The 22,611-nt window shown below is 46.9% G+C and overlaps 5 protein-coding genes across 5 annotated transcripts; 3 read left to right on the top strand and 2 right to left on the bottom strand.

Annotated features, from left to right (window-relative positions):
- Positions 1–5,670: 5,670 nt before the first annotated feature.
- Positions 5,671–6,759, bottom strand: BDW74DRAFT_183832 (uncharacterized protein; the record flags this gene model as incomplete). Its single annotated transcript, XM_073730623.1, has 3 exons — positions 5,671–6,094; positions 6,165–6,278; positions 6,332–6,759. 3 exons carry the CDS (start codon positions 6,757–6,759, stop codon positions 5,671–5,673), a joined length of 966 nt encoding a protein of 321 aa, XP_073578026.1.
- A 1,527-nt stretch (positions 6,760–8,286) lies between these two features.
- On the bottom strand, positions 8,287–10,564 carry BDW74DRAFT_183833 (uncharacterized protein; the record flags this gene model as incomplete). The annotated part of the gene is made up of 3 exons (XM_073730624.1): positions 8,287–10,062; positions 10,123–10,406; positions 10,465–10,564. 3 exons carry the CDS (start codon positions 10,562–10,564, stop codon positions 8,287–8,289), a joined length of 2,160 nt encoding a protein of 719 aa, XP_073578027.1.
- A 4,110-nt stretch (positions 10,565–14,674) lies between these two features.
- BDW74DRAFT_189407 (ATP-binding protein) lies at positions 14,675–16,374 on the top strand (the record flags this gene model as incomplete). The annotated part of the gene is made up of 3 exons (XM_073731967.1): positions 14,675–14,706; positions 14,768–15,912; positions 15,961–16,374. The coding sequence occupies exons 1-3, from the start codon at positions 14,679–14,681 to the stop codon at positions 16,372–16,374; spliced, it is 1,587 nt and encodes a 528-aa protein (XP_073578028.1). The 5' UTR covers positions 14,675–14,678.
- A 348-nt stretch (positions 16,375–16,722) lies between these two features.
- BDW74DRAFT_183835 (uncharacterized protein) lies at positions 16,723–18,349 on the top strand (the record flags this gene model as incomplete). The annotated part of the gene is made up of 4 exons (XM_073730625.1): positions 16,723–17,129; positions 17,183–17,397; positions 17,446–17,622; positions 17,667–18,349. The coding sequence occupies 4 exons, from the start codon at positions 16,723–16,725 to the stop codon at positions 18,347–18,349; spliced, it is 1,482 nt and encodes a 493-aa protein (XP_073578029.1).
- Positions 18,350–19,196: 847 nt separating this feature from the next.
- On the top strand, positions 19,197–21,464 carry BDW74DRAFT_116384 (uncharacterized protein). The gene has a single exon (XM_073721920.1). The coding sequence runs from the start codon at positions 19,343–19,345 to the stop codon at positions 21,371–21,373; it is 2,031 nt and encodes a 676-aa protein (XP_073578030.1). The 5' UTR covers positions 19,197–19,342; the 3' UTR covers positions 21,374–21,464.
- The last annotated feature ends 1,147 nt before the right edge of the window (positions 21,465–22,611 follow it).

Below are 22,611 nucleotides of genomic sequence, written 5' to 3' on the forward strand. Positions count from 1 at the left end.
TGGCGGATAAAGGTACTAGCAGTATTAACAAGAATTAATAAATTAAATAAAATTTATTATAAGTATAACAAAGAATAAAAAAAGAATATAAGATGATATTAAGAATACTATAATTAGTATTAAAAATATAAATATTATATTAAAATAATAAGTTAAGCTTAATACTAAAAGCTTAGGGCTTAAAGTCCCTGCCAAGCTTAAGCTAAAATTTATTAAATTATTTTATATTTTTAATAAAATTAAAATAAATACTTATTACCTATGTTTACCAAAAAAATATAATTAAATTTATAATTTTTTTTATGTTTCCCTGCTTAAGCCGTGGCAGGGCCGATATAATACTAACGCGATGCCAGAACTTAAAAAAAAAATAAAAAATAAGAAATTAATAATATTATAAAATAAAATATTATTAAAAATAAAGATTTATACTTAGTAATGTGGAAAAATTAGCCTTTTAAATATAATTAATAAATACAAATTAAGAATGTTAATGCCCTGGATCTAATATAAAAATATAAAAATAAATACTAAAGAGAAAATTATTTTAAAAAGGTAGTAAAATAAGATCACGCATGCTATAAAAAGCTTGCTAAAATAATATTAAAAACTTACTAGCTTAGCCATAAAATTAAAAATTTTTATAATTTATAATAAGTCTTACGCATTTACAAGCCCCTACCAAAGAAAAGGCACTGAAAAAAGTAAAAAAAGTGTTATTTATTAAAGGGGATAAACCCTAAACAAAGCCAGGAAGCCACCGCGGTAACTGTATAATAACATAAAAAGCTTTTTAAAATAATAAAGTAAGCTTATTAAAAAATAGCTAAAAGTAAAATAAATCTTAAGCTATCAAAAAGTAAGAATAAAGGATATTACTACTATATACTAAATATATATAAAACCTAAAGTAAAAATAACTAAAGGCCTAAAATAAAGCCTAAATATTTTAAATAAAAATAAAAAATAAGATCTTTACTTTCTTAACACGGGCTGTAATGTCCTTCTTTTTAAAATAAAAGTTATAAATTATTATAATAACCTTAGTGAAAAAGCGCCCTTTTACTATAATTTACTAGGTAAAACTGTTATTACCATGAAGAAAATAAAAATAAGTATTAGTGATATAAGTAATATTCTCCTTATTAAAGGCTAAGTAATCCAGAGCCAGAATATAATAAAAAAGGGCATAATATAATAAACTTTTTTTATAATATTATATAATATTTTTACCAAGATCCTTCTTAGTCTTTATTACTAAATTAAACTTTTTTATACACCTTTTTAGTTAATATGAAGGCTTTAAAAAGATAAAACATTACTTAATAAATATTAAATAGTAACTTATTATTAAGTTATCTTATCTTTCTTAGCGTTTTTATTATTAGTTCAGGGCTAAAACCTATGGTACCAGGTTAAAAGACTGGCTAAATTAATAGTATTACCTATTATTATTAATGTAATTTAAGACCTTGCGTATTAGTACCTAAATAATATAAAATAAAGGGGTACTTACCAGCTTACAGGTATTATTTCTCTTGTAGCACTGGTAGTATAAAATAAAAAAGACTATATTTATAATATAGTTAATTAAAGAAAATTTAAAGGTATTTTTAGGGTTTATTACTGCTAAAGCAGTACAGAAATAATAAAGGCACTAGTAAACTTTTAAAATAACTAAAGTTTTAATAATATTTTTCTTATGCTTTAGGGCTATAATAATAGTAAAAGAAAAAAAATTAATAATAAAATTAAGATAAAGATACTTGCAAAGTAAATAAAAAAATATATTTTTTTAAAGAGAATTTACAAAAGAAAAAAAGGTTAAAAAATTATTATTTTCTATTTAGCTACCTATATAAAAACTATTATTATAATAATAATTCTTAACACTAAATATAATCTAATTAAGATAATAATAATTCTTAGTTATATTATATTTAAATTATCCCTTTATATTACTTATAATTAAAATAATAACATATAATACTATTTAAATAATCTTAATATAAGACTTAAATATTAATAAGGTAATACTAGATAAATCCCCTGTAAATAAAAATTATTATAATCACCTTAATTTTAAGTATAAAACTAAAAAGTATTTAAAAAAAAGTAAAATAAAGTTATTAAGAAAGATAAAAAAACCTAATATAAAATTTTTAATATTACTTATAAATTAAGGTTAATCTTTTCAGGAGTAGGCAGAATTATTAGCCTTAAATAATAAAATAGGCTTAATAATATAAAAAAAATAAAATATAATAATATTATAATTAATTTTCCCCATGTATTTAAGGCTAACCCTTAGCATAGCTTAGTTAGCTAAGAGTTAGTCTTTGTGATATGCGACCTAGAGATTAACCACTGTTCCACCCCCTTTTCCTTAGTGTTCTGCTTCGTACCTGGCTCTATATCCTAGGCCGTTACAATTTTAGGCATGCGCTAGTCCTAAATTATAATTATATATAAGAACTTTATCTTAACCCTGTTAGGGGTAACAATATAACCTAAAAAGTTAATTTTTTAATTATAAATATATACTTACTTTACTTATAATATAATCTTACATCATAATTTTTTGATATTTTATAAACATGCTTGTGATATTTTATGTCTTGGGAGTAAATAATAATATTATAAATATAAATAACCATAGTAATGATAAAGGATTATAGAAAATTTAATTTATAAAGCCTTAAAATATAATAAATATATTTATAAACTTAAATAGTATTACTAGGTACTTAAATAGCCTATATTCTAATCAAAAGACTGTTTTTTACTCTTTCCCTATATTATAAAGGTTTAGTTAAGTGTAATAGGTAGTAATCCAGGATCTTGGAGGTGCAAATCATCGGGGCGCGGGAATTGAGGAGAAATGTCTAAAAGCTCAAACCGTTCCACGGGAATACAGGCCTGGCTAATGGCGCTTAGTACCACAGTATAGGCGTTCGCGGTATATAAAGCAGACCTCCCAGTCCAACCGAGCAAAATAGCAATCGAATTGAGATTAAGGAGCTTCTTGAGCACGTCTCGCCACAGCGAGATTAATTCTTGCTCCCAGTCCAGCTGTCCATGCTCGTTCCATTGCCACAACAATCCACCCCCTGCGAGCTCATCGTAGTCTTCAGGTTGAACAAAGCTCAATCTCTTAATGGTATTAGCCAGAAGGGGATGCTTGCTGATGCCATTAAAATTGTCAAGGGATTTCTTGGTAAAATCTGTTGTCTCGTTGGTAAAACCCGGCCTTCCTGAAGGCGTGATGTGAGGCGCTGTTCAAGTAGTTGCAGGTAGATCGGAATGTCTTGAGATCAGCCAGAGGGAGGTAGCTAGATATCTTTCCCACCACCTCAGCCGGCAGGCCTAAGATGCCTGTGGGTGAGGTTATTGATATACTCATCGTGCGGGATGGTGTAATAGGGGTTATTCCCTCGGTAAGAGCAAACAAAAAGACACTGTCTGCAAGAATATGGTAATGGCCTATATATAGGCATCTGCAGGGAGTCCGGTACAATGTCCAACAAGGCTGAAATGACGCCCTTACTGAAATGACGCCCTTATTTGGTGAAACGAGTGATTGAGGGCCTAGAACAATTTATTCACAAAGAAGTCCAGAACCTGTGGCTCTCAAAGATCTTTTCCCCGTATGTGATATGACTGGCGGTGTCCATGAGTGTGTGACTACGCGCAAACGAAGCTTCATGGTATCGAGACTACGGCAGACGTCTATTCTGCACCAGGCTCGGCCTTCTCTCACGGCCTAAACGTGTGAGGCTTATTTGGTTCTTGCGAAGGCATGCGTTGGAGAATGTCACTGGCTATCTTACTAACCTACCCACCGATGCATAATCGCTGCTTACTCCTGAGAGATCATACCGTTTTACAAGCTAGAATACCTTAGCAAATCCTTCCAGCTATATCGAAACGAAGACTCGAGAAGACCTATAAAAAGATAGTATGAAGATTGGAAATGCATTAATAGAAAGGAAAGTAATCAAGTCAAGCAAGAGAGTGAAAACTAGAGAAAAAGAGTGATCTGAAAAGAGTGACGGAAAGAGTCCTGTACAAGACCACACCTGCGCCCGCTGGTGCCCTGACGATCATGTATTGCTGAGCTGTCTAGCTTCCGTGAACTTAACCCTTTGACGGAGCACCTTCAGCGCGGAACGCATGTCCTCACCCTGAAGTCGTATCTACGATGTTGCAGGTTCCCCCCAAGGCAGAGGCCCAGCCTCTTTGGCCGAATCACTATACCGTACGCCCGTAGTACCCGGGAGGACCAAGTCCTTGCCATATGAGATTTCCGGAAATGTTATGCCCTGCAATTCGGCTTTGTAGCTGAGCCACCTGAAGTATTGATATATAGGTGACGCAGCTTCGTCAAGCCGAAATCGCGGGGCCTCGAGAAGAAACCCTCCGGTGCTCGCCCCGGCCACATAAAGTCCAGATACGCAATTGCAAGTGTTCCAAGGTCTTACGGTTGCGCGATATGAGTCCAGTAAGAGGCTCTTTGGCTGTGGCGCATCTATGTGGCGGATGTCTCCACCCACTATGCTCAAGCTCTGGGAAGGAATGTCAGACCCCAGGGCCCAGATCAGATCTTCTCCGCCATCATTCATATATAGTGTCAGGGTCTCGAGCTTGGTGACCAAACGCACGAGTCTGGGAAAGTACAAAACATCTGTTGGGTAGATATCTGAGGGCCTGATGCGCAGCTCACGAAGATTGGAATCTGGGCCTGGGTGATGATTTTGACGAGGACCATGTACGCGTCTGTGCTGGACAGTGAGGTATCAAAGGTCTCGCCGGGCTGCAAGACAGGGCAGCGGATTGTCTTGGCGAGGTCACTATGCTTTTCGAATGCCTTAGCCTCGCCAGCTGCATATTGCGCTGCACCCATACGCTGGCGGGTTTTATTATCCACGTAATCGACTGTGGGGAAAGTGAAAGATGCCAGATTTTCAAACCGGCGGATGACCTCCCGCCAGCGCTGTATGCTTTCCTAATTACTCACAAGAAGCCCACCACGTTGGACCCATGCAAGGCCTGAGCCCATGGAAGAGACGCCGAACTCAGACTTGCTTGCAATGGTGAGCTCTTTCACTTAGCCGGCGAAGTGTGGCTTGCTAACCTCCTAGAGGTTTTCTAGAGACCTGCGAGAGAAGTCGGTAGAAATGTTTGCAAAACTCGTTCGGGCATAGCGACTGATTGTAGCGTCTTTGAGGCAGTGGTTGACGAGATTGACGTTTTTCAGGTCGGATAGAAAATGGAAGGGAAAAGTTAGAAGACTCTATTAGAAATTAGCCATACAATGTCTAGCTCACATCTCGCCTTCAATCCGCTCACTTATCGGAAACGTCGAATTTTCCTCCTAAGGTTGTGGTCCGTTCGAAATATTCTAGTCATTAAATATGGCCTAGCCTATATAGGATAACCGGCTTTAAAAAAGGCAGGTTATAGTATTAGCGCCATATAAACAAGAACTGGAGACTTGCTGCGTGACAAAAGGGCACGCCAGACAATCGGCAACTTGTTTCTCAATCTGATCGTGTCGTCAGTAATACGATATATACACTAGATTTGAAACCCAAACCTCCTCTATCAATAGCAAGGACGCAAACAAAGAGCCAGAATAAAGGCATTGACACCGGGGTGTCGTATTTCACATTACTCTGTGCAGACTCGATCCGCTTCCAGTCCCCCACCAACAAGAGCACCATTATCTGCGCTAGGTGTGGCCGAGATGGTGCCTGAACTGGAAGGAAAATATCCACCCTGAGTACTACTTCCTGTCGATGTGTCATTCGAGCCTGTAACATTCATCGGAATTAAAGCAACCCCGTCGCGGGGGTAGGCACCACACATTGCACGGGGATGTTCGGGGCAGTTCTCGGCGATACAGATAGCCTGTAGCTCAGGTGGCGCCGATATGCCTCCAACCCTGGTGACAGGTGCACAGCGCCGGTTAAACGACGTGTCTAGTTTATCGGCAAGTGAGGCAGCGTCGGCGGGGAAAAACCCCAATGAAAGAGCCGAGTCCTGCACCTGCTGGATGAAGAAAGACATTTGAAATGTATCCAAGTCCATGAAGCTACATGCAGAGAGGTTTAGTTTGATGTCACATCCATGCAACCCACAATAAAGGTCTGCCAGGGACATACCGGTGCACTTCATACATGCTGGTTCTCCCAGAGTGTCGAGGGAACGATGACCCGCCTTGCAGTGAGCAGCCAGTCAACGATCCAAAATACTGGTAGATGTGCGTGAGAAGCTTGCTGTCATAGTTATTAGTAATATTCGTATCGAGGTGCAGGATAAAAGTACTGACTACTGTGCAGAATTCACATCTCCGTTACTAGACATGTTTGCTGCCAAAGGCTCTGCAGCACCATTATCGAGAAACAGCTTAGATGCACCGTGGTCTCCGCCCAGATTAGTTGAATTCAGGGCCCCAGTAAAGTATGGGAGCAATTCCACGTTTGTCCCATTGTATACAGCGGGGGCGGCGATGCCCGCGACAGTAACGCCAGTATTTGGTGTAGTGTAGTTCCCAATAACAAAAGTATTGACCAGAAGCGTCATTAGCAGTTGCTGATTCTCTGCAGTGTTCTTTCCCAAGATTTGCCGAGTGTAGAAGTCGCAGATTGTGGTGGAGGACGGGCGCGATGACGGGCGCGGGCGTGGACACTGGGAAGCTGCAACCGTAGGCATCACCAGGCTTGCAGCCAAGAGCACAAAAATACCAGTATGCCTCATTTTGACGATGAATGATTAATCTGGAGAGTGCGGAAAGTTTTTTGGTGTTGTTATGGACAGAATGTGGACAGAAGCCCAGGAACTATTTAAGGGATGTCATGGGCCGACGTTCAATAGACCGTGCCCCCTTGAGACAGTAGCTGAGGCATGACGGGGTTCAATCGGGATACCGGCGGAAGCAGTTGGACGGCAATCCAGGGCTCAGACGTTTTTAGGGACATTACGACTGGACGGCATGCTGCGGAGGACGCCGGCGGAAAAGCGACGTACGTAAGAACTAACAGTCGTCTCGAGATTACGTGATACATGAAAAGGCTCTTGAGCTCATTTTCTGTAAGACAAGCACATTTGGTTTACAGAAGATCGGATAGATGTAGACAATTTATATTGAGCCATAATTTGATCACAGAGCACTGTACACCGAATTACATTTAGAGGATAACAGATACAGAGATAAGAAAATATAACAATAACTAGTGTACGGGAGCAGATGAACTCAAAAACACCATGGGCTGCCACAATCAGGTCACCAGAATGCTTTTAAACCATTACCAGCACGCGATAACCTCACTCTTGAGCCTCCACAAGCGAGGGAGAGGCATGGTCAGGTTGGCCCCATTCCATTCTCCAATCTTCATCAACGTCCGGACAACAGTCGGCTTTCTTGCCGATCTTTACTGTCTGTAATGCCGGTTCATAAGCACAGAGAAAGATTGTGTGAAAAGCTATCGTAGCCATTGAGTCTAAGTCAACCCTCAGATCAACGTCATTCGAGTCAATTACGATTTTCCATCAACGTTGAGCTCGGGTCTGAACACTCATCTGCTTCGCCTGCTCGACCAGTCCCCCAGTTCCATCAACAGCGCCGAGCATGATGACCTGGGGCGTAAAGATCGATTTGCATCCAATGAAGGTTGTACTGGCGCTGGCGCGAATCGCAGGACTTCCGCGCAAACGTGTCTTGCCACTATGTGCGATCAGATTAGGTCACGTTGTAGGTCTGAAGGAGGTTGTTGGGGTCGTTCAATACGACGTCGTGGATTACAGGCGTGTTTTTGATGCATATCTTGCAGCCTTGGGATTGAAAAAGTTCAACCACGGCAAGAGCCGTATGTCAGGGAAGCAGGCGTTTGTGTGAGCATGCTCGGCGGCCTAGTCGTCAAGCATCATGCTGCACGCAGAGGAACTCTGGATTTTCGGCGGAAAAGTTTGGACAGAATTGTCGCTATATCGAAGACATTCGAGTCTTGGGCTTTTGTATGACAGCCAATAGGTGGAGGAATATGGGCAGAAACCATAAAAAAGAAAGAACAGCAATGGCATATGTATACTTGTTGCCTGTTGAGGGGTTCCGCCAAAGGACCGACCGCAAGTGACTTGACAAGCAACTGCGACTGCGACAGTCAAAAGTTGTTCAGCGACACCGTCGGAGTATTGAGTCAGGTCTAGGCGCATGGGTTTATTTGGCTGGAAATCACCAACACCGCTTCCGCTTTATTAATTTTTAGCAGCTTTCCCTACACAAGCTTAAATCGACAGCATATAGCCACCCTGAACTTCATCCTGACTGTCCATATTTGTTCGGTTGCCCAAATATACTGCATCGAAGAATGCCGAATCAACTCCCTGAAACGCCCAATCTTCGGCGCTCGCCATGAGGTCTGGCATGTCAGTATCAAACTGAGCAGTGCCCGTGAGATGGCTTGAGCCCAGCATAGATGTATGATTCATGCTTGGGTCTGAGCTATGCAGATGACTAGGATTCTGTACTGGGTGGGCTCGGTGGTCGCTGGATAGTGTCCCCTGGTATTGGTTGGATGTGGAGGTGCATTTGTCTCTCGCGAGCTTCACGATCCCGAAATATGGTATCTTCATGGTAAATGAGGTTTGTTCTGCGTCACCAGCAGCTGTTTCATCATAACGATTGCTGTCTTCCACCGTGCTGTTGTACGTGGGACCACCACATGCACACTCTTCCTCAATTTTCAGAAGCCGCCTTACTAGGTGAGCGGTGCGTCGAGATAGTTCGTCATTGTTTAGGCGATTCAGCTCATCCATGGTTTCCATTGCTGTTTCTATAAGGGCGCGGTCACCTACGCGTTGATGAGGAAGCATCCGCCCTGCAGGAGCCTGCTTGTGAGCTTTTAGATAACTTAGTAAAAGCGTCAAAGCCGCTGTAAATGCACAGAAGTCGACAGGACGACAACATGTAACCAACTTCACTATCGAGCGGAAGGTAATGAACCTGTTAAGGACTTCCCTGCTCGCGTATATGCAGGTCGTGATGCTATATTCCCAGTCACCTGAGCCACCCCCAGAGTCGCGAAGGAGATAGGGTAGATGCAATACAGTGAGCATATTGTAGTGCACAATCTGCATCTGTGCGCTGATCATTTTCTCCATCATGTCCTTGGTGGTCAGAGGCTGGGTGAGGTCCATGGGGCCCCACCATTTCGCCGGGAGGCTGCTGGCCGCTGCATTCAGGTCAAAATCGATGGCCTGCGTGGTAGCCAGGTCGTAGTAAAAATTGCAATCTTGGTTTCGATTAATGATTCGCTCGAAAATGTCAATCTGTGTCTTTTCGAACCAATCTGCGCTTGTGTCGCCATCAGTTGGCTTGTCTGACCCGAAGCGAACGCGCGATATCGCAGTCGGCATTCCAAGAATGAGACAAATGTATCTCTCTAAATAGGCAATGTGTGCCCAGGTCACTGGGCCGGAAACTCTTGTGTGTGGGTCCTGTTGTTTCAAGGGCAGGTGTGGCTTTGCGCGATGTAGGCCCATGAATTGGGCTATCGTGGAGGCCCGGCGCAGACAGACCAGAGCACGCCGAAGGTTGCCCGAATTGACCAGGAACACTGCCTCGTATATGAGACACTCAAGTCCTTCAATGGAATCCAGAAGGTCCTCGTGGCAGGTTACCATACTAGTCGCAACATTGAAGTACGTGTCCATCGCCACCGCTGGAGAGTCGCCGCCCAAATTCAGAGCAGCTGAATCAAAGGAGGGATCCAGTTGCTGTATGCAGAGTGCCATTTGAAGTAACTTTCTTGCGATGATCACCGGATGTTGGGTGACAGGGGGAAGATCTGCCATGCCTGCTATGGGTCGCCAGTCGCCGTTGTGGAATAACTCGCCATAATGATTACAGATTGCCTGGACAAAGACAACTGCGCGACCAGCAGCACAGAGAGTAGTGGCGTCTTCATGTGATGGCAGGTGCGAGTGTAGCACATGGCATAGTTCGGCATACTGAGGGTAGGCATACTCCAGAGGCTGGCCTGGTTCAATCTCTTGTTCTACCTATATAATTGGTGGGCGCAAGTCAGCCGCAGTGATGTATGGGGTTCCTAAATTGCTCACATCCGCTGGCAATTGTTGGTCACTTTCCGGTGTCGCACTGGTGCTACGATCCTCCTGAGCTGTGTCTTGATTACCAGTCCCTTCGTGATAGGAGCCCTTGGTGATTGTCTCGAGCATAAGTTCCGCTCGCTTTAGCCTCTCAACAATGTTCTCGACTTCATTGAGATTAGGAAGCGGCACATCCATGAGCTCTTGTCCAATGCAAGATATACCTCGGCGCTGGCAGGCAACGCAAGCTGCATCGGTAGATAACCTGAAGAAGCATCGTGTCTTTCGTCTCTTGCCTAGAATAGTCAGTGGATCTGAAGAGGCTAACCCAGTGTCTTTTAGACTCAAACATACACTCTGCACAGCTGCGAGTTCCTCTGCGCAGAACACGCCTTGGTAGGGACAAGTCGCTGTCCGGCGTTGACGCTGGCATCATGGCGTCAGCTTGGGCCATAATCCGAGCCCGGAGCACTCGGCGGAGCCACTTTATGTAGTGGACAGCGTCGCACGGAAATTGTAAAGCTGAACAATTGCCTTCATCTGAATGGCTGAAGGAACCGTGGGGCTGAGATGCTGCAGTCATGAAACAAGCATGAATAAGCTGGATACGAGGTCTTCGGTCCAACCAAACATCGCCACGGGGTCCCCGACTTGACTACAACTTAAGCTGCTGGGCCACCGAGCTTAGCGTGGGAGGCCTGATGATCCAGCTGGGCTTGATCTTCTTGTGCCAAGTTACACTTTGGTAGATGGGTCAAGGATCCCTGGGAGACTCTCGCTCAGCCAGCCACTGTCGGCGGCCAAGTCAACTTTATTCATCCGTATTTCCATAGGGCTGACCTTCGCGCTCAGGCGCTGGCCTCTGTAACCCATGTACATCGCAAATCAGCCACTCAGCATGTAGACCCTTATTATCCAACTCTAACCCCTAAAGACATCCCAGAAGAATGAGTCAGCGTCTGTGTAAGGGAGTTCTTTGGCACCCTCCGACGGATAACCCCGACACCAATGCCATATCCCCAAGGTGTGACATAAAATGCCCAAGGCAATGCTCTTTTCAGGCTTACCAACAAAGTTAAGCCAATTTTGTTACTTTCATTACCTCTGGTCTTTACCGCATCGCTCAGATGGTCTCGTTCTCTTGCTTCGCCCGACTGCCAGCAGAGCTGCGACTACAAATTTGGAACGAAGCATGTCCAACGCCAGCAGCTCATACGCTTGAGGTTTGTATCCCTGCTTCTTCGCAAGCATTGGGCATACCACACAAGTCCCACAATCCTGCCAATTCTAGTCAACATGCAATGCACCTGAGCAAGTATCAAGGTACACTATTCTTCGACAAACTCATGACAATCAAAAATGAAAAAGACGTACGCAACAATGCCTTATCCCAGTTTATGCAGAAGCCCAATAAGCTGTTATCGCGAGACCCATCTGCTTATCGTATGAGGCGCAATCTTCGATCAAGCTGCTTCGAAGCGTTTTCTGCACTCCACGTCCCTGATGCGACCGACACCAATTCCGTATATCTCCCATTGCAGGACCAGCATATATCGTACAACAACGCCCAAGATCTACTTGTCCTGAATTTCAGAGACCAAAGCTCAGCTCAGCTCAAGACCCGATATCGTCGGCCCACCGCGCCTCTGCTGATCGATACGATGACCAGAGACCTCCGTCGATCTTTGCGAGTGGGTTATCAAGCCTGCTCATTCATCCCTGGAGCACCGAGTTTGCCGCAACTATTCAAAATGCCAGGCGTATTGCGCTGGACGTCACCGATCTGCTTCCTAGTCCCGAATGCGCAGGAGACGTCCTGGGTCTGGAAATAGCGTGCTTGGCTTCTTGTCTACAGAATCAACTCGAAGTGCTCTATGTTCTTGATCATAATATGAGCTCTAAGGAATATGCAAAGCGAAATTTGACCCTTGACCTGGACAGTAGGTCCTGTGGCACCGACCGCGCTAATACGCTCATGAAGCGACTCGAGCGAGGTCCAACCGTCGACAACAGGGCTCCGGACGTCTTCTATGGGGATCACATGGTCTACTATGAGGTGCTGGATCCTGATGACCTTTCATGTGGAATTGAGAGTCAGATTATGGAAGTTTTAGGGATTTTTGCGGATGCCATCTGGGAGCAGCAGGGACAGTCAGGGTGCTTTAGAGGCGTTCGATTACTGACGTTCCGGGAAGGCTTCTTTGCAAATGTAACATTGTGAAGGAAAAGGAAGCGTTTGGGAACTCATGCTCGTTTTCAGTCCGCTGTCCTAGGATATGGAACTAGGTTGCGAAGGATGATGGCCATCTACATTTCGAACACAAGCGAATAGTGGAAGATTGGGATGATATGAGATTTGAAAATACCCTTTCAAGCGACAGTGCAACATCAGTATCCTCACAAGTATCCTCCCCAAGGGGAGGCTGACCGCTTGCTGCTCAAGTATTCTGGTGATTCAAGCTAATCAATGAAGGTTCCTACTTTTCCCATGTCTTCAACATCTATCTACTGCTTTCCCTAGCCCATGAAGCTGATCAAAGTGTTAGTCCAATCGAGCGGGTTTCTCCGCTTGACAAAGCTTCCCGGCCTTCGTTGCGTGCCTCTTACGGTCCAAATACCGGGAAAGAGGCGCTACCGAAACCCCCGGCTCGGGCCGTGTTATGCTACCGCCACAACTTACGCTCATCTTGTATTTCGTCCCTACGGCCAATGTTAGGCTGTTATCTTCATACCGTCCGAATTCTGAAATCAACATGACTGGCGCATTTAGTCGTTCTGAACCGCCCTAGCATTGTCTGCTGTATCGCAACAACTCCGTTGGCTATGACGTGCTGGGTGCGTTCGGAGCAAATTGAGGTGAAGTTAATGCCTTCCACGATATTATACAACCTGACACTGCTTTACGTTCCAGGAATTTTCAATGTAGTGGCCCGGCAATACGTAAGGCACCGTAGGTCCTCATTTTGCCGAAGTGTTAGGGATTCTATGCTACTTAATCTGGACCTGCAGTATCTCCACCAAGTGCACGTAAGAGGTTCAGGGATTAGATGGAATGTTTTGCACGTCATATAACCTTAAGTGATGATATCCTGTTCAGTGGTTAGCTGCGACACCAATCGTATGGTGTGCTCTAAACATGAGCGTGAGTACTGACAATGACTGACTCTGGATCAATCATCCCTTACGGCTAGGCTTGGTGATTAGGTTTTGCACCCATGTTTGGTGAGTTGGTCTGGCTCTGTTAAGTGGAACCACTCCTTTATTTAGGCTTTCTCTGAAGTTGAATCAATACCAGAACTCATTATCACCAGGTGGCTGTTGGAGTAAGTGTCTGTATTGTGGCGCGATGGACTTGTATCATTCATCACTCCAATGTTGAAATCGACCCATAGCGTAGGCCAACTAAAGTCGGTCTAGCATCATCGATCCTTTCAGGCACTGGCTCTGTCGGTATAAGCTTCATTTGGTGGACTCTGGGATACCTGGTATGGATCCAGATATGGAAATAGACGAAAATTGGTTGCTGACTCTACCTCTTCCGTCACAGCTCTGCCTCACCTCCGGAACGGTTTACCTCGAGTTTACGGCATATTTTCCCTCTATAAAAATCCCTTGTTTTCTTTATTTACCCTATGAGAGGTGATTTATTAGGTTTCGCGAGGGAGGGAGGCTTGGCCGGAGTTTAATAATGTCAGATAAAGCCTGTCGATCCGTCTCAAACCGGAGGGTTAAGGATATTCTGTGCGCAAGAGTAGAAGGTATAAGTCTTACGGTTAAAGAGCTTTTATAAAAACTAAATAAAAACTAGAAGGTAGGATAGCTTAGTTTTTCAAGATAATAGAAAATAATTAAGACTATTCAATACTATAAAATTGGTCCTTTAAATATATAATATTTATTAAATTAATTATATTAATTTACTTTATTAAGTATTTTTAGTTAAATTCATTATATTACCCTACTTTAATTAATATAATAGCCAAGCACTTATTATATTAATACTACTATATTATTATAATTAGGATAAATAATTCCATGGCTTTAGTTCCTAATATAATAGCCTGTCACATTATTTTGGCAAGGCAAAATCTATTGGCTAATAGCAGTCCGCGCTGGCCGCGTTCCCTGGCAATTTATTATTTTTTACTTCACTTTTTTATAAATTTGTATAGCCTTATGTTTCTTAGGTAGTTAGTTAGTTTAGTTAGTATATTGATTTAATGGCTCACCTCTTATTCCTTTCCCCATTTGCAACTAAGCATTACACTTGGTCAAGATATATATTTTCACCCTGCAGTAGTTCACTCAAGACGCCACCCGCCACGAGCCACTCGTCGCACCAATTTCGCAACGAAAAAGACAGCCTTACCAAACTTCGCTTGGTAAAGATATACGTATCTCCCCAGTCTCGTTAGTTTCCAATTAATATTCTGAGTACCAAGACGCTACGCTCTCACCCAGAGTAGGGCTGAAATCAACCACGTCTTGGCGCCAAGACTCCATAACCATGAGGCCAGCCAGGCAACACTTTTCCTCTTCAGCTCTTGTCCGTTTCCTCGCGCCCCAGCATGCCACGCATACGCGTCGACAGATACGGTGCCCCTTCCTTCCTCTCCCGCCTCCCATCTACAACTCCCCAAGACTAACTCTTAAGGAGGAATCTGGTTCCGCCTCTTCAAAGGCAAACCCCTGCGCGCGTCATGGGCCGCCCGTTCCTGGTCTGCAGGTGCGCGCCCCAGCCGCAGTCGCAGAAGACAACTTGAAGAAGAACCGGGGATAATCCGCAAATTCCTGGAAAACGGTGCGACGACAATCGCCGCGCTGCTGATGCTCGGTGTCGCGGGGTACAGCTACCACGTCTTCTACAAGCGGCTCGTCCTGCGCAAAATCGACAATGCGTTTTCGCCGGGGTTCTCGTCGCTGGAATTAGCTGCTCTCGCACAGCATGGGTATACGCTTGAGCAGGGGATTGACAGTGATGATGAGGGGGAGTTTAGGGTCACCAGGCCCGAGCAGGGGTTCATGGATGATGTGATCTCTGGCAAGATCAAGGGGCATTATTATCTGCTGTTTGGGGAGAAGGGGACGGGTAAGACGAGTATGCTGCTTGAGAGTATGCAGAAGGTTCATGGGGATGGGGTGGGGATGCTCGAGGCGCATGGGGATATTGAGGTTTTTCGATTAAGGCTTGGGAAGGCGATTGATTATGAGTATCATGAGGATTATATTGGGGGGATGTTTAGTATTCGGGGACCGCGGGATTCGACCGCACTCCTTGACATTGAGCGCGCGTTGAATAAGCTGGAGAAAGTGGCGCTTGCAAGGAAAGGGAGGGAACGTCCGCTTGTGCTGATTGTGAATAATCTGCATTATTTGCCGGATAACACCGAGGGGCAGCAGTTGATGGATCTGTTGCAGCAGAGGGCGGAGATGTGGGCTGCTAGTGGGTTGGTTACGCTGGTCTTTACGAGTGACCAGTATCGCACGACGGAGATGCTGCGGCTGCATGCGACGAGGATGAGGGTGCTCAATATCCAGGATGTCACCAAGGATCTGGCGACGCAGTCGTTGAAGGCGTTCAGACGGAATGCCTATAAAGAGGATGTCCAGTCCGAGATTCTGGACCAGGTGTATAGTTTGGTCGGAGGACGCCTGATTCATCTGGACCAAGTCGCACGGTCAAAAGACATGATCAAGATGTGCCAGGCCATCTGCGAGAAAGAGAAGCGCTGGTTGCTGTGCAAGTGCTGGATCCTGGGCGCAGAGATGGACGACAAAGCCGAGGATCAGCAGGACTTATCCGTACGTTCCCTTTTGATCTTAAAGATAACATGCTAACAAGTGTGATAGTCCGGTGCAATGCTGCTGGGCAAGACGCTCGTTCAACTGGCGAAAGATAAAGATCGAACGCACTACGTCTCCGGTCTACCAGGAATCGCTTTGCACAAAGCTCAAGAGCTCATGACGCGAGCGGACCTGATCAAGAAGCTCGATGAGATGAACATCATCGCGATCGACGCGGACGCTATTGTCAGAGCTGACTCCGTGCCGATGCAGAACGCCTTCAAGTCGGTATGCAGCGATCCTGAATTCGAAGAACATTTGGCATCCACGTTGGAGCGACTGGATGAGCTGGAAGGCCTCGGGAGAACCACTGAGCTGCGACTGAAGGACTTTATGGACGACGAGTATGAGATCAAAGTACAGAAAAGAGACGGAGACACCTATCTGTCCGTTCAAAAGAGGCCGGAGAAGAAAGACTAGATCAATGTACCAACATATTTCATCCGACATCTCCGCTGCTACTGATTTCCCTTTGCAGAATCTTAGGAGGGCGCGACCGTGGCCGATAAGGTGCAAATGGATGATGGCGAGGGTCATCCCTTTCCTATCCGGCCACCCCTTCCCCGACCGGCACCTGCATGTTGAAGACGCAAGGATCCCCCGGCCTGACGCTACTATCGGTCGAATCACACAATCGCGTAGCACAAGCTTATCACCGAATGCCGCCATTTTAGCCCGGCTTCCCCTCAACCTGACTGTAAATATAAGCACCCCGCTTGGCTCCCGAGGTTATCGTCCTGTCTCTATACACGTCCAACTTCAAGCATCATGCCCCCTCTGCGCACAAAGATAGCCATCTGGCTCTGGGGCCCCGACCCCAAAGACCGCGCCCTCCTCTCAAAACTAGACGTAACCCTCCTCCCCTACTTCTCCCTCATCTGGTTCCTCTTCGGTGTCACCCGATCCAGCTACTCCTCAGCCTACATCAGCGGGATGAAAGAAGCGCTCAATTTCCAAGGAAAAGACTACAACTACATGAGCACGGCGTACCTCGTCACATACGCCGTCTTCCAAATGCCAGGGACAAGTCTTTTGACACTCGTTCGGCCCAAATACGTCTTTGTCCCGGCGAATGTCACCTGGAGTGTGCTTACCATGGTGACGTTTCGCATGACGCATGCTTGGCAGGTTATCTTGCTCAATGCGATCGAGGGGGCGTTTTCGGCTATCGCTTAGTATGTCTCGCCTCTATCTGATCGAAAAGAGAATACTGACCATGGGCTGAAAGTGTTGGAGCACTATTTACGCTTGGCTCGTGGTATAAGCGGTCGGAGCTGGGGACGAGAAATGCCATCTTCTGTGTTTTTGGGCATCTGGGGTCCATGGCCGGAGGTTGGATTCAGGCTGGACTGTTGGAGAGTTTAGCGGGCAAGGGTGGTTTACCTGCTTGGAAGTGGATTTTTATCATCGTGTCGGTTATGACACTGCCTGTCGCCTTGTTTGGTAGGTACGCAACGCTGGAAATCTTCGATTGAGGCTAACAGTTGTTAGGCTGGTTCTTCATCCCTGACCTCCCTGCGCATCGCACGGCATGGTATCTCAACGCCGAAGAGAAAGATCGTGCAGCGACTCGGTTGGGGTCTCCAGCAAAGCAGTCCTGGGATTTGACGGTCTTCAAGCGGGTTCTCTGGAGCTGGCAATTCTATCTTCTGCCGTTCATCTTCATGCGTTCGTCTCCTTACTTCACAACGCTTCTCCTCTAACTCGGACAGTCTACTCTCTCTGCGTCCAAAGCCTCTCTAACAACGTCATGCCTCTCTGGATGGCCTCTCGTGGCTACACCGTCGTCCAGCAAAACAACTACCCAACAGCCATCTACGCAACCGCCATAGTCGGTACCCTCTTCTACGCAGCTCTCTCCGATCACCTCCGCTCCCGCTGGGAAGTCTCCATCGCTATCGGCCTGACCTTCGTCATCGGATCCGCGATTCTCGTCGCGGACCCCCCAACGGCCGGTTACTTCTTCGCCTTCTACCTCCTAGGCACGACCTACGCACCCCAAGCCGTCTGGTATAGTTGGCTAGCCGACGTCACTAGCCACGACGTACAACTCCGCGCTATTGCGACGGGGTTCATGAACTCGTTCGATTTTGCGTTTGTGACCTGGTGGCCGCTGGTCTTTTATCCCGTTACCGATGCGCCTGATTTCAGGAAGGGGTATATCGCTAGTCTGGTTACGGGGGCGCTGACGTTGCCGTTTATTGGGGTTATTGCATGGCTTGAGAGAAGGGATCGAGCGAGGGGGGTTATTGAGAGGGTTGTCACTGAGGATGGGGGTGCGGATACGGGCGGCTTTGTTGGAGAGGGTGAGCGGGACTCTTTCCGAGCAGAAGCGCCCACAAAATCTGGGTCTGGGCAGGATTCTGTGTCTGTGCGATCTGCAGAAAATGCCTAGGTAGGTATCGATTGGACCCACTTAACTCGAAGGCAGCGAAGACACAGTGGCTTTATATGCTGGTTGGTATATCACTCACCTGGTCCCGTCCACCTGGAAACGTGGCGGACAGTAGGCAAAACCGTCTAGCGTCTACGAGAGAACCATGAAGATCCCTCCTTTGTTCTGAACATACATCACTGGCCTCATTCTCGACCATGACGTTCCAGAATTATCATCTCCGCTGAGGCCATCTTTATTGGTGCATGGACGAAACAAGCGTGTAAAAGCTTTGGAGGAAACGACGTCACAAGATTCTCTGCATCGACTACTAGGCCTCTGCGCCGCGACGATATCAAGCCAGTGAACCTCAGAGCAGGCGAGTACTAGGCTCGAAGTCATCTAGTTGGAGGAAGGAAGCCATGGATGACCACGAGGAAGGCGCGATGCGACAATGGGGCCCAACCTGCCAGAATACATCAAAAGATTCCTCCCCGCTCTCCTGTCACTTCTGTCGGCCGTCTCCCATTATTAAGCGACCCAAATTAGTAGCTCTCGCAATGCTAGTGTTCTATTTCGGCGTGTCATTGTGCGTTCCAGAGCTCTTTATTCTGTGGTTGCGATCAACACTCAGCACAAACAAAGAGATCGAAATAGAACGCCTCACCCCGTCCACGATAAAACGGTTCAGTGACAAAGAACGAGAACCTCCGCCCTGCTGAGGAGAATGCTCGCTCAGAATAAGACTGGCTTCTGGTCTACGCTTTGCAGGGCATACTTTCGTTGGAACAACTACCAAGTCGACCGATACCTTGCTTTCCATCTGCACCTAACATAGGTAGATCATCACCATCGACATTCCTTTGCCGCACAGACCGCATACGATGCCTTCTAGAACCAACAGCCTCATCTCGCAGACGACTGCCCGCAAGTCCTCCACCACCTCCGCCGCCCCAGCCGCCCGATCCAAGCGCTTGCGCCAGAACTCCATCATCGCCGACATCCGCAACCTCTATGACCCCGGCCTTCCTCGCCCAATCGCTGAAGAACGGCATCGCCGACCCCTCCGACCGTCCCGTTGAGCCGCCAGCCGAAACCGAGCCCAAGGAGGAGCCTCATCCCCCCAGCGAGGAAGTCGTCGCTGCCATCCTCTCTGCCCCAAAATCTCGCAAGAACTCCAAGTCGAGCAAGCTGTCCGCGGCTGAGGAAGAGCTTGAGGAGCCTTTGCAGGTCCTGAGAGAGTGGCAGTCGCAGGCTACGCGGTCCACTGCATCGCGTCGGTCCACTAGGCATCGAAGTGTCCCGCCTGTCCCTAACGCCTCTCGTGTTGGCTCCGTGAAATTAGATCCAATCATCGTCCCAGTGGGCTCTGACGATGAGCTGCGCGCGCGCTACGAGCGCAGACACCACCTGCGCCGCCAACGTATCCTATCCACGCCCAGGAAGCAATTCGAGTCGGACGTCAAGGCAGAAAGAGGAGTTGCCTCTGGCGCCCTTCCCGACAACCCAGAGGGCGACACCGCGCCTGAAAACGTATATGACGATGAAGAAGCCAAAGCTCGTAAGGACGTCAGAGCTCGCTGGATCCTGGATAGCCTTTGGGACGGTCGGTGGGACCAGGTTGGCGAGGTCTTTGGCAACTGGAAGCACGAGTACGAGCAGGCGGACGACGAGGACAACGACGAGGACAGCGTCAGTTACACCCGTCCGGAACACCAATTCTTCTACCAGATCGAGAAGAAGCGCGAGCACCTTCGACAAGTCGATGTCGTCGCAACCGATAACGACCTGGATGACCGGCTGAGGGCTCAATGGGTTAAGCTGGGTCTCTGGAATGTCGAGCGGGGGGAGAATGGATTCCCCGGCTGCCAATGGAATCACGAAATCCCCGAGGAGCAGTGGCTGCTGGATCAGATGGGAGATGACTATGTCAAGCCGATGGCAGAAGAGTCCGCGGTTGATCTCCGGGAGGCCACGCCTGTATTCGAGGATGATGTCAACAGCACCGCTGAGGAGAAGCGCGCCATTTTCCTCGAGGTCCTCAAGGAACAGATTCGTGGTCTGAAAGCAAACGGGACACCAGAGACGCAGTCGGTGTACTTTCCCTACACCCATCTCTTCCCTCACGGCATCCGGTCTCGCTCCAACTCGCTCGCTAAGTCGGCCGAGCAAAGCCAGAAGTCTGTCATCTCAGATGAGGAGCGCCGGTCTGCCGTCAACGAGCATGCTCAGCAGGTGCGAGAGCGACACGAACGGGAAACCGAGTCTGCACCACCAACGACAGGCCCTGAAACCGAGGCAGAGCGTCTGGTTATCATTGGCGAACACTCGCGCGAAGTGCGAAGGCGACATCGAACTGGCAGCGGTTCTTCCGCTTCTAGACAGAGAAGCCTGGATGACCCAGTTATCGCGAGAAGATCCTCCGCCAAGTACAAGGAGCTTCGCAAGCAATACGCAAAGGAAATCGAGGCTAACATGGCCAAAAGGTCACCGCCCCTTAGCCGCAAGTCTACTCAGCGGCTGCAGACCACTGTGTTTGCGGACCAGGATGAGGACGAGGTGCTAATGACCCCCGAGGAGCTCACACCTGCTGTTCGCCTCCGCGCCGACTCTGGCTTTGCGCGCCAGGCTGAGCGGAAGATAGTCGCCGATCGTCTGCGTGCGCTTGAGGATGAATCTGCAGTTGAACCCGAGGAGGACAAACTCGACATCGTCTCCTCTGCTGCCGACCCAGAGACAAATAAGAAGAAGAGACAGCCCGAGCCTAAAACTCGCGACACCAGGAAGACAGGAGTCTCCGCGCCCAAGAGCAAGAAGAGAAAGCACCAGCCTGAGCCCGAGGTTGGTCAACCCATCGAGAAACGACACAAGAAGGAGCTCAAAGCCAAGACCCCCGCCGAGATCCAGCGCAAGCGCAAGCAGGAGTTTGAGCGCGAGGAGGAGGCCGTTCAGGAAGGTCTCCGTCGGAGCACAAGGTTGCGTGTTAAGCGCGCGTGTCTAGTTGATGTTGTGGTTAAGATTGAGCTTGTTTCGCTTCCGATTTAGTTGGATTGCCCTTGCGAGAGAGAATCACGAACAGAGCTAGGTTTATGATTTTGATTTCGCTTTTGAAGGATATTTACTAAGGCTTTAGAGATGGGCGTTTGCGTTGCGTATGCGGCTGGCTAGGTAGGGTTGTACTTACGGATATGAAGTATTCCAAGGTCCCATTTTAAGGTTCATAATCTATGTCACCTGTGTATCTACTTTGTCTTCATTTTGCAACATATAGCGTTCAATACACTTCCTTTCCAGTTGTTGTATGCCACATCAACGTTGGAGCTCATATCTCTGAAAGGACTGGGAGGTACGTACGGTAGCAATGTCTCATGCCGGGGGATTCGCACCCATCGAGCCCTAAATCTTTCAACCAAAACCAGAATCAAAGATATCATAGACGATCGTAATAGCTCTCCCCCGGTGTCTCGTTATGGGAGGCCATTTGCGAGGGATATTGCGTTGACTAGCAAGGGCTCTACGTTAGACCTGTTGGTACGGACCTCGGAGTATGGGCCCTCGGAGATAAGACTTGATAGGGCTATAGGCATTATTTGTTTAGTGCTAGGTAGGGTCTACACGTACATAGCTCAGTGACTCGAGCCCTAAAATGTATATGGTATGACACCGGGGACGAAAGGAACATACGGGAGATTCGTTGCCCCGTGCCATCTGCCACGGCAAGGGCGGTTCGTACCCTATACTATGAGTTTTTCAACACTGACCCGTTCATATTCAGATAGACCTGACTCAGAAGACGTGCAGGATCTCTCCGAAACAAAACGAACTCATCTCTGGCGGTTGACGCGTCTTAGAGTTGGTAAACGGATGGTCACTTAGCCCTACTAGGCTATAGTACCCCATAGGGCTCGATGTCTTTGCAGATTATGCCAGTACTGGGTAAAAAAATCCGAGTCTTTGTCGGACATAAATGGAGCATCCAAAAGCGGGAATTAGCCCCGAGTCAGGGCTTGCCGGGACCCCGAGGCTCCAGGCTGCCATGAACCAAACCAAGTGATGATGGAGGGCTGTTGAGTAGTCTCAAGTTTATGAATAATGGGAATACACCTTCCGGATGTATCTGGCGGGAGTTACGTGTACTCGTGGATCTAGGGGTGTTTCGTTGATCATGATAATCAGAAAGGAGCTACCTAGAAGGTTGGTACCATAGGATATAAAAATCTCGAGGAACGTCACCACATATAACTTCGTATCCTTTCTCTTATTCCAGATATCCGCTATCCTCA

The sequence above is a fragment of the Aspergillus multicolor genome, assembly GCF_047715735.1.
Source record: "Aspergillus multicolor strain CBS 133.54 unplaced genomic scaffold BDW74scaffold_51, whole genome shotgun sequence".
Classification (NCBI taxonomy): Eukaryota; Fungi; Ascomycota; class Eurotiomycetes; order Eurotiales; family Aspergillaceae; genus Aspergillus; species Aspergillus multicolor.